The 12,397-nt window shown below is 40.2% G+C and overlaps 1 protein-coding gene across 7 annotated transcripts in view; it reads right to left on the bottom strand.

Moving 5' to 3' along the window:
- PLCB4 (phospholipase C, beta 4) overlaps nt 1-12,397 on the bottom strand; it is a 488,269-nt gene that overhangs the window by 107,844 nt on the left and 368,028 nt on the right. For all 7 annotated transcript variants that reach the window (XM_010834225.1, XM_010834226.1, XM_010834231.1 and 4 more), the window contains 5 exons: nt 10,549-10,657; nt 6,394-6,604; nt 5,072-5,165; nt 1,319-1,398; nt 718-802 (listed from right to left, as the gene is read on the bottom strand). In XM_010834225.1, the coding sequence (XP_010832527.1) occupies nt 718-802; nt 1,319-1,398; nt 5,072-5,165; nt 6,394-6,604; nt 10,549-10,657 (579 nt within the window). The remainder of the gene's footprint in view (nt 1-717; nt 803-1,318; nt 1,399-5,071; nt 5,166-6,393; nt 6,605-10,548; nt 10,658-12,397) is intronic.

Raw genomic sequence — 12,397 nt, forward strand, 5'->3', positions numbered from 1 at the left:
AAAATCTGATGAACTCTCTCGAATGACTGTATACAAAAAAACAAGCTGCATGTAATTAGAATGAGCTCACAGACCCTGCAACGCCTGTCTATGGGGCACAGGACAAGTTCTTTGCCTGATGAAGGAATTAGCAGGTTTAACAAATAAAGCTCAAATATGGGCATATAACATTGCCCAAGTGTTTGATTTGGGCTTGGGAGCTTGAACTTCAGGCTCCTGTGACTTGATCCAGGGAACTTTCCATAGCAACAGGCTCCCATGAGTGCTGACCCCTGGGTGTACATTTGATTTACCTGGAGAGCATTTAAAAAAACACCATGCATAATCTCACCATAATCTCACCATGAATGAATCTCTGAATGGGGCTATGGCAGAGGTATGTTTCATGGTTCCTCCAGGTGATTCTAACCTGGCACTGAATTTGAGAATGATCACCAACTCTAGACCCAGGCCACTGTGCACTTTATGAAAATTTAAGACAGAGGTTTCAGAAACCATAAAGATCCCACAATCTTCTGAATTAATTTGACCCAGATGTTTACATTATATCTCTCTCTACACACCTTTCTGAAGCTCGGTGGAAGCTTTCCATACCAACGAATTTAAACAAATATGAAGCTCTTTAACATCAGTCCTCCAGAACTACTTGACCCTTCAGAACTGAATTTCAAAACAAATCCATTCATGTTAGAAATATGGTTTGCTAAAAATACATACTGGATGTGATTCAAGTGCTTGTTTCAACAGGAGATCTCCAAATAGATCTTCACAGTATTTGGACATCTTGTACTGTTGATATTTGCTGGAGGGAAAGAACCGACATTTGTAAATTCAAACATCCATTAACTGTCCAGGATAAGAACAAGAAACATCCATTCCTAGCGATTAAAAACTCCCACTCACCAAAATGATTGTGTCTTTGACGTTAATGAGCTAATTGATGTAGGTTAAAAAGTAGATTTTGCTGCTGAACTAAGAGCTGGTAAGCAGAAAAAAACTGTCTTTCAACTCCATCACATCTGACTACAAATATATTGCCAAGTCTTCTAACTCCATGGAACTTTGAGCAAGGTGTCCTGCTCTCTGACCTTTGGTTTAGAGGAAGCATTTCTAAAACATATTAAGAGGACTCTTTTTTTCTCTTTTGGAGGTGTTGGGGAATAGTGGTTTGAGTTCCTTCTTTTTTTTCCCATAAGACTATAGGTAGTTACCACTTCACAAAAGAAACTGTTCAGTTATTCAAAAAGATGCAGAGCAGGGATGGGAAATGGGGATTAGCAAACAACACGGAGAGACAGGGTAGAATGAATCACTATACCTGCAGTGATTTTCAAAGGAGAGAATTACAGGATATTCCGATGTGACAAAGGCAGTTTCCTTGATGGCTTGAATAACATCCTTTAAAGACAAGGAGTGTTAATGAGAAAGGAGAGAAAAAAATAAAGCACCTGAAATCAATTGGAGACTAATAATTTGAGCCTTTCAGAAAGTCACTTCTAGCAATTCAAACCTGAAGAATCCATTCACCACTCCACATTGAGTCCCCTGTGGTTAGATGTAAGCACAGTTCATGGTCAGCTACACTTTTTTCAAAGTTATTGTTTACTTCTCCAAAATTAGGGTGCTAGTAACTGGCATTTCACCTAAATGGTAGTGCAATTGCTTGCTCAATAATCTGCCACAATGGGTTCAGAGTTCACCTTTCTCACCGAGGAGCCAGTGAGCTTTCAGCTTTCAGAGATTTTCGCAATGGACCCCTCTCCTCCTCTTGCCTTGAAGAAAAACATATTGGTGAAACAGAAGCTTTTATTGAGTTTCCTTTGGGAACCAGACTTAGGCTACATCTCCTTCATTCTGTGAAGATTCCTGTGAATTGATGTGATGTTTGCAATGTCTTTTGTTTTGTATTAGCCTGGTGAAAGTCGGGGGTCACAGGGTGAAGGTTCTCCTTGCTCAAGCAACATATGAGGCTAAACAGGGACAAGGACACCCCTCTATGAACCGAGAGCTCGGTCACTTGAAACAACTTTTCAATGAGCTGAGCAAGTCCTCCCCGCCTGACACTTTACACAGATGGCAGGTCTCTGCTTAGCTTCAGAAAGTCCAGTTTCACACCAACACATCCACAACCAGAGCATCATATTTGGTAAAAATCCTCAAATTCTTACTGGTTCATAGTTAACCGTGGGACAAGTCCCATCATTCCATTAATTGGGAAAGTATTTTATAGCAGTTTTCTAGGGAAGTCCATTTGAAAGGATAACGACATAGGCTAGACAGTCTTGGAGTATTTTATGAAGTACTCTTATGGCTTAGGTGGTCCTTTAGCTATTTTTGCTTGAAGTTTCTTCCCAGGTAAACATGTCATGAGTTGCTTCCCAAGCGACCTTGATTGTCCACTTGAATTGACCAAGAATCCCTCCTTTTAGAAAATCTTGGCTCTGCCTATGGGTTTTCCTTTGCTCACTTCTGAAATGAGGGGGAAGAGCCTTCTTTTCAGCTTAAGCTTCCTTATTAGCTCTTTAATTCTATAAAAAGAATTAAACCTTCCTGTCAGTTTGGTTGGCTCTGCAAACTCATGGCTTCCCACTTGAACATAACCTTGGTACTTCTCAGGAAGCATAATCTTGAATTCATTGCTATTCCAAACTTGCCAACATCTTGGCTAAGAGAAATGATATTCATGGAGTGTCATGGGTCCAGGGTCTGGGTGTCTGTTTTTAAGAAAACCTCCAATGATTTTCCACATGTTGGCAGAGTTGAGAACCACTGACCCAGAAGCTGCAATAACTCTTCTGAGTTACATGAACATGACAGAGGTTGATGCACTTGACATCCTGTCCAACCACAGAATTTCACTTTTGATTTGTCTTTTGGCAGGACACCACTGGAGCATACTGAGGAATTTTCTAAGAAATCAACCTTCAAAGTATACACAGAGATCACCAAAAGGCCATCACTGAAATGCCTATTTGTCAAACTGTATATTACATTCTGTGAGGATCTTGAAGGATGAGGGGTCGGGGGACTTCTATCTGGTCTCAGTACCACAGGGACTTCCCAGTTCCCAGTGGTAAAGAATGTGCCTGCCACTGCAGGAGATGTGTGTTCCATCCCTGACCCAGGAAGATCCTCTGGAGAAGGAAACGGCAACCCACTCCAGTGCTCTTGCCTGGAGAACCCCAGGGACAGAGGCGCCTGGAGTGCCACAGTCCACAGGGTCGCAGAGTCAGATGGAACTGAACAAGCACGCACGCGCGGGGAATAACCGTGCGTCTCTGGACCAACAAGTCCGTGGAAGTGTTATTCGCTCAGGAGTGTCCAGCTCTTTGCGACCCCAGGGACTGTAGCCTGCCAGGCTTCTCTGTCCATAGAACTTTCCAGGCAAGAATACTGGAGTGGGTTGCTAGTCCCTTCTTCAGGGGATTGTCCCAACCCAGGGATCGAACCTGTGTCTCCTTCACTGCAGGCAGATTCTTTACCATCTGAGCCATAGGCTTTTTAAACTACTCTGTAGTGTTTTACAAATCCTGCGAACTGTCACACTTCTCTCCTTGCACGTGTGCACCTGCGTGCGTGCTCAGTTGTATCTGACTCTCGAGACCCCATGGACTGTAGCCTGCCAGGCTTCTCTGTCCATGGAATTTTCAGGCAGGAACACTAGAGCAGATTGCCATTTCCTTCTCCAGGGAATCTTCCCCACCCAGGGACTGAAACTGAGTCCCATGTGTCTCCTGCATTGGCTGGTGGATTCTTTACCACTGAGCAAGCTGGGAAGCCCTCTCTCCTTGCACTGAACTCAAAAAAGTTTGGAGCCCAATTTCTGGTATGTACAGTTTATAGGATTTCTTGACAGGGATTCGTAAAACTCTAATCACACTATCTTACCTTCTTACCCGTATGGGCACTATCTATTTTATTTTATATATCCTATTAATCTTTTTATTCCACTTTGAAAGCCCTTCAGGAAAAATGCAAACTAAGCAAGCACAAAAATAGATAAGAAAATGAAAGACTGTTTTGAAAGTAAGTGGAACAAAGAAGGTTCTCCCAGAGGAGCCTCATTATACGGCACTGCCACCATTTGAAAGCAGAAAAAGCAGCATGAAGGAGATATTCAGTGGAGAAAATACTGTTCTTGACTTTTTCTGAAAAACTGGGAAAAGGGAATATAAAGGTAAGATGCTTGAGAAAATGAATAATTTGTTCTCCCCACTCCACCTCTCTATTTCCACAATAGTTCGGAAAAGGCTACAGTGGTATAATTTTAAAACTTACCTTGGAACTCTCCTACACTGTGGGTGGGAATGTAAATTAGTACAGACAGTATGGAAAATAGTACAGAGGTTCCTTAAAAAGCTAAAAACTGAGTTGCCATATGATCCAGCAATCCCACTCCTGGCTAAATATCCACAGAAAGCTTTAACTGGAAAAGACACATGCACCCCAATGTTCATAGCAGCATTATTCACAATAATCAAGATGTGAAAGCAACCTAAATGTCCATCGACAGTGAATGGATAAGGAAAATACGGTACATATATACACCGTGGAATACTACTCAGCCATAAAAAAGAATGAAATCACACCATTTAGAGCAAAACGGATGGACCTAGAGATTATCATACTAACTGAAGAGTCTGAAAGAGAAAGACAAATACCATATGATGCCACTTACATATGGGATCTAAAATCTGATGCAAACGAACTTATTTATAAAACAGAAACAGACTCACAGACACAGAAAACAAACCTATGGTTACCACAGGAGAAAAGGGGCGGGGGAAGGATAAATGGAGGATTAGCAGATATGAACTGCTACGCATAAACTAAGCAGCAAGGCCCTGCTGTATGGCACAGGGAACCATATTCAGTATCTTGTACTAAACTAAAATAGAAAAGAATGTGAATGAAAAAGAACACACACACACACACACACACACACACACACACACACAACTGAGTCACTGTGCTGTATACCAGAAACTAAAACACCACTGTAAATCAACTATACTCCAATAAAAAAGAACACAAGCACCAAAGCTGAAATCAAGCAGACAAAAACACTCACCTTAAAAAGGATATCTGTGCACATTGCTTTCCCGTGAGTTATTATCGGTTCCTGGTCCTCACCTTTTCCATCCCAACAGTCAAGTTCAACACATCTAGGAATACAGTGATTTTACAGTATTGAACCTTTACAATAAAACAGTGTGTATACAAATGAAAAGAAAAGATATCAAAATAAGTTACTTTCTATAGAAGTAGAAAATTTAATGAGTGAAATAATGTGATTATTTTGTGGAGGATACAGCTTAAAATAGCATCAGATTGGTGTCATCAAAAAGGGACTATTGTAGATTGACAGACAAGAGATAGAGCAAGCAGTGTGGTTCTGGATGAAACCTTAGCTGTGACAAAGCTGTGAAAAACAATGATTTAGGAACAACCAGGAAAATTTAGATATGGATTATGTTTTAGAGGATGTTAAAGAATACTGTAAACATTTTATCATTGGGATGATGCTACTTTAGCCATAAATGAAAATATTCTAATTGTTTCAGTGACTCATATTCAAGTAGTCTGAGACAGATGTAGTGATGTACTTAAAGTCTTTTAAAGGATTTCTATATGTACAAAAATAGTGAGTTAAAAAATTATGCATTGGTCATTGACAAGCAAGAAAAATATCACAATATAACTACATTTCTGAATTTTCAATTTCAGCATTTTCACCTTCAGCATTTTCACCATATTTTAAACCTCAAATATTTTCCAATTTCTATAAAATAAAAACCAATTGAAATAATATTTATTGTCAGAGAATAAAATTTTAGAATATTTAACATTAAGGAAAGCTATATTTGGGCTTCCCTGGTGGGTCAGTGGTAAAGAATCCTCTTGCAATGCAGGAGACATGGGTTGGACCCCTGGGTCTGGAAGATCCCCTGGAGAAGGAAATGGCAACCCACTCTAGTATCTCTGCCTGGGAAATCCCATGGTCAGAGGAGCTTGGTGTGGCTACGGCCCATGGGGTGGCAAAGAGTAGGACGGGACCTAGTGACTAAACAACAACAACAAAGCTATACTTGAAGTGCCTAGGACCAAAAGGGAATTTTGCATGACTTCTTAAAGTAAGCTATTGTCTTTTTGTAATTTGGGGGGAATATTTTAAATTTACAGTAAAAAAATCTCTTTTGACCCATAGGAGGAGTCTAGATCTTCCCAGAACAGATATCATTCTTCCTTCTTCAAGGTTAAATGACCATCATAATCCATTAAAGAGAAAGATAAATATCCTTTTCACTCTGAATGCTACCTCTAATTTTTCAGAGAAGAGTAAATTCAATTAAAGGGCATCATATACAAAGAACAATGTCTTGAGTTTCTAACCTGCAACCAGCCAGGAGGACCTGTCTGTACATTTCTACTGAAGATTTCCCACCAAACTGTCTGCCAGTGAGATAGGTGTTGTGGGAAGAGCTGATGAAGTAGTGAGCCAGAGGGTGGTCCATTTCTTGGTACAGCTCTAGACGATCTAGGAAGACGGGGGCGTTTTCATCTGACATCAGGTATCTGCAAAACCCATCACTTGATATGAGGCCTGGTGGGGGAGGAAAGAGTATCATAGTAGATTTACGGTTTTGAAGATACATAAGTTTTATTTATGACATCTGAAGCAGCTTAAACAGGAGGAGTAAATACTACTTCACAGTGTCTTTCCCAAAAGACTTCATTTTTCAGAACTGAACAAGTATCCAAGTTGCACAAGTAACGTAATGCCTTCCACAAATAGGTGGCACCTGCTTTCACATCCATGATGGCAAAACATTCAGTTCCCTAAGTTCAGATGTGCAGCACCAGAAGCCAAAGTGGAGGATATAATTCCATTTCCCTATTTCATCTAAAAAAAAAAAATGGGGTATAGGTCTTGTGAGATGAGTACTCCATGGTCACTGAAATGTGACCCCGAGAGACAGTGTTCATCTCAGTCATATCTGTGTGATGAGGGGCAGGGCCAGTGTGTTAAATGCAGGAGAGACATCAATATTTCTGTATCTTCTCTTACCCAGTCAACCACCAATAACCTCAAGTTTCTTGTTTTTACTTAAGCATTTGAAAATTACAAGGTGATTTCAAGTGTACAGAAGAGTACAGGTGATGCCATGATAAGTAGCCATGGATCTACACCTCAGCCTTGTCTGATATCTTTTCCTTTATCTACTTTACATTTCTTCAAAGGTATACATCATTACAGGTGCCCGTGAAGCACCCTGCATGCCCTACCTCAAGTCCATGCAATTCCATCTTTTTACTCATATTTACATTCCCAAAATGGTTTGTAACTTTACTATATACAAGCACTTATCCAAAAAATAGATATTTTTGACTATTTATAAGTTTATATAAAATATCTTTATATTATCTTATGATTTATCTAGTTAATACCAGTAGCTCTTGGTCATTTACTTTTCACTGAGTGATGTACATTAGTGGTAGGCAGTGTGCAGAGTATAAGGTCCATATGTGAATATATTAATACCACAGTCCATGGTGCATCTTTCTGTTGATGGATATTTAGGTCATTTCTGTTTATAACTAAAAGGTAGGCTGCAGTCCATGGAGTCGCTGAGAGTCGGACACGACTGAGCGACTTCACTTTTCACTTTCATGCATTGGAGAAGGAAATGGCAACCCACTCCACTGTTCTTGCCTGGAGAATCCCAGAGACGGGGGAACCTGATAGGCTGCTGTCTATGGGGTCGCACAGAGTCGGACACGACTGAAGCGACTTAGCAGCAGCAACTGCAACAAAAGTCTGTGTGTCTATCTCCTTGGGCATATACATTGACACTTTTCCAGGCACTGTGATAGATGTGGGACAGAAGAAACAGACAAGGCCTGCTTTCAAGAAACTCATATATTGTGGGTGAGAGAACAAATAAATTAGCAAATAAATATAATGTTATGAAAGTGCTAGCAGGAAATAGAAAGCAGGAAATGAAAGTGATAAAGAATGACCAGGATGCTGTGTTCGATGCATGGCCCGCAAGAGCCCTTCTGATGAGGTCGCATTCATGCAGGGGAGCCATCACATGCACACCCGGGGGTGCCGCATTCACAGCAGAAGGATGGCAATTGCAAAGACCATGTGATGAAGGGGGAAGTAGCTGGAAAGGTGGCTGGAGAGGAATCTAAAGACTACATCAGTTGGACTTCAGTCTTCATTAAGTACTAAGTGTGTTGGGAAGCCATAGGTGGATTTGGAACAGCGGAAGAACATGATTAGACATGATTTTAAAAGGTTTACTCGGGCTGCTATGTGGTGCGTACATTGCAGGGCATAGAAAAAAGCAGAAGACTAGTTAGAAGTTAGCTGGCATCATCCAGAAAGAGTTGATGTAGGCTCAGATAATCTGGTAAGGGTGGAGACAATGAGAGTGATTTATTCAGGATTTATTTTCAGGATGGATCTTACAGGTTTTGAGGATGGATTAGAAGTGATGTGAAAGAGCAAAACAAGTCAAGGATGCCTCCAAGACTTTTGGCATGAAAAGGTGGGAGAGTGATGGTACCATTTTCTAGGTTGGGAAAGGAATAGTCTGTGGATGGGGGGAATGAAAGCATATTGTAAACATACATATATCTGAAATACCCACTCACCATCCAAATGGAGAGGTCTATTATACAGATCTGTGGTTTAAGAGAGAGATTAGGAATGGAAAGTTTAATCTGAAAGCCGCATGTGTACAGAAGACACTTAAAGCCATTGGGTTTAGATGAGTTCATCCAAGGAGTGCAGGCAGAAGGGGCAGAGATCTGAGGCCTGAGCTGGGCCACTCTGACACCAGACCCAGACCTGGAAGTGAAGAGGCTGGGCAGCAGGAGAGGCCTATTTTCCACTTGATTACAGACAAATTATTCACCAGGTGGCTTTTTGTATCAATTTACACACCCACAGAGTTTACAATGCCTTGGCACCGTATTCTCACCCATACTCGTTAATGACAGACTTTAACATTTCTGCCATTTGTGAAATGGTGAACCTATACATTCTAGATGTGTCAGTGGTAATGTCATAGACTCTCAGGACATTGTAATAATCAAAGACACATCTCTATCATAATGTTTATCATACTGCCAAGGTACTACTGAGTCATAAGTCTTTCTCCTTCAATAGCTTGCAACCACCTTTTTTCATTTTGAGTCTCCAGCATCTAGAACAGTGCTTGGCACCCAGTCAGTCCTCTAAAACTTAATGGATTGAAAGCAGGGAAGAGAATATTAGTGGAATGACGGTATGAACCCCACCATCTTATAAGCAGGGAAACTGAGGTCTATGAATGGAGGTTCAAAGTCACACAGCAACAGGGTAAGCAACAAAAGTCACATCATCCCCCACCACTGCAAGAGGCTAACTTTCCTGCAAAGCCATTCCTCACTTCACTTTCATCACATGCTATGCGGAGTTGATTATGATACTCAGAGGGAAGTAATGAAGCAGTCTGGCTGAAAATAGATATTTGAGACTCTAACAGGAAAGTATAAATGTATGATTATAACCAAGGGAAAACTCTGTTGGGCTTAGAAAAATATCAGGGGTGTGGCCACATGGTGTGGTGGGCCAGGATACGTATATGCAGGTCTATGTAGGTCCAGAGAATGTATAAACCTTTCGTCCATGCTCACTGAGGTACAAAACAAACAAACAAACAAACAAAAAACAAAAAACCTCTATTCTAAACAGGAGGAGACTGAGGCCATGATACTCATGGGCAAATGGGACAGAAAGAACTGAACTTGCATCTCTCTTCACTCTCCACTGAGACATAAGGCCAGAGGCTCTAGCCCAGGTATCTCCTGGATCTCTCTGGCGATACTGTATTATCATCATTGCTCCCAGCTTTGGCAGGTGTTTCTCATGGTTATAGAACCAATCTTGAATTTCCTCCCCATACCTGTCCTTTACTAAATATTGAAACGAACAACCTACAGTTTCCAGAGTTTCACTGAAACAGATAAAGGATCAGAAACCCCAACAATTTGTTAAGTTGATTCCTATTTAATCTCATGTCAATTGCATTTATCTCCCATACCAGGGGTCAAATGATGGCTAAAAAGGCTCCTCAAATCATGTATTAAACTTAGCTAGCCTGCTGAAACTCAAGAGACAAAAGGAAGGTGTCAATTTTTATAGGAAATGAGAATTTTTTCCAGAGATGGCAAACAGAGACTAACTGGCATTTTTACATTTTAAGCACTATGCAACGTTAAGGATCTAATATAAGAAAGTACATTGGGGGAAATATCACTATAGTTTAATAATAAATTTAGCGTTATATTTCAGGCAGCAGAAACAAATTTTGGTGTAAGGCAAAATTTATAATGATTTAGGGAAAAAAAAATCAGTCAGTTATCAATCCTTGTCTCTAGAGAGCTCCAAAGCATTTAAAAATACATTTAACTAAAAACGCAAGGATTTTAAAAGTTGCATATACTCTTGAATTTTTAAAATAATGAGAATTTCTTTTTTTTCACTTTTCTTACCTTGTTTCTTCAAATCTTCATCGGGCTCATACATCTCAATGATCTGCATTGCCCTTTTAGCATCATAAAATGGGAATAAAATTTCATTCAGTCGAGGATCTCGTTGATGCTATGATGAGAAAATAACTCCATTTAGGTTGACCTTCCTCACCCTTGGGCTATTACACATCAATGAACTATGTAATTTTAATAGGAGATATATATATAATACCATGTTTATACAAAGAGATTTTGCTTTTCTCCTGTCTTTCTCCCTAAAACAGACTTCAAAAAAGTCCAAATTTGGCAGTAGCATGTTGGCTCCCTTCCCTGAACTGAAGATGCAGAGACAAAATATACTTTTTTTTCCATTCAAATTCGATGAACAGAGAAAATGGTATGGTCTCATCACACCACAGGGAAGATATCTGGCATAAGTGTTTATAAAGTGAGATAAAAAGTCTTTTTAAAAAAAAAGATAAAAGCAAAAATCATACCCATGTAAATGTCAAACCAAAAACAATAACAAAGAAACCTCCAAACCCCTAAAGTTAGGTAGACAAATATAATTTCATTTTCATTATATCTTTCTACATGAATAAAAGATTTGGGGGGCACTGTGAACTTCATTCTCTTGAGTAAATATTTATGAAAATGAATCCATTGTAATAAGGATGAAAATCTGCACAAGGATATTTACAAGCTCAAAACAACATGAAAATCTGTATTTAAATATCAGTGTTCAGAAATTCTATTTCACTGTGAAATCCAACTTGGTTTGCCCTGAGGAAATCCTCTGGGCAGAAAGTGCATCAATATTTAAAGACATTTGGGAGGCTGGTAATGTCATTCTTTTCAAATCAGCACCCATAGGCTCCTGGTATTATATGAGGCACAGAGAGCAAATTTCTACAGTTTTGTCATCCTAACTTCACAGCAAAGATGAAAAAAGTCCAATTTATTAATTGACTTAGCTACAATAGAGAGTGTATATGTGTATGAGTGTGTGTGTGTGTGTGTGTGTGTGTGTGTGTGTGTGTATCTATCTTTCTGTATCTACAAGTAGTGGGTCTATTAAAATTCCTTATTGTTCATGGAAGGTTTAAGGACCAAACACTGAGTCCCTGGTCATCCATCAAATAAAGAAAGAGAGGAAACTGGAATGAAAAAATGGCAGATGGACATGTGAGCAAAATTCAGTCAATAGATAGGACCCTAGCAATGACTCTTTACCCAAATATATGCACAGACTTTGAAAAGCACTACTGGAAAAGCATTGAAGAAACAACTGTTAAAAGTTCATATGGATTTCCCTTGCCCATTTGTTTGAAACAGTCATTTGAAGAGTGAGGGCACACAGCGTGAATGCCTTTGGCCAATAGAACATGTGATGTCATCCTAGAGCACTCGTGGCCTCGCCTGATCTGGTCTTCCCACCATCCCCCTGAGTGACGAGTGTTAACTCCTAAGGAATCAATAGCTCTTTGCCAGTTTATCCCAATGAAGCATGCTTCTATTGGAATCTAAGAAATAACGGCTCACATTCATGCAAGTGCTAGAGCAGAAACTGTTTCATGAATAACAGGCCTCGAGCCCATAAGGAAGAAAAGTCCTGGGGTGCAGAGAGATGGAACAGTGGACCATGGGGTGCCAGGCAGTGAAGGCATGCTCCGAGCATCTCATTCAGGAAGTGGGTGCTGGCATGCAACTCCAGAGCCCGCCCCAAGGGAGCAACAAGCACCGCCCCTCCAGGGAGAATGCAGTGCTTTCAAACCAAGCAAATAAATAACCAGTACATTTTCTGGGTACTTTCCTTCTCCCCTCTCTGTCAACACTCCCACAGAGGAAGACGGACGTGGCATAAAGGGGC

The sequence above is a fragment of the Bison bison genome, unplaced genomic scaffold (genome assembly GCF_000754665.1).
Source record: "Bison bison bison isolate TAMUID 2011002044 unplaced genomic scaffold, Bison_UMD1.0 scf7180017864030, whole genome shotgun sequence".
Taxonomy (NCBI): Eukaryota; Metazoa; Chordata; class Mammalia; order Artiodactyla; family Bovidae; genus Bison; species Bison bison.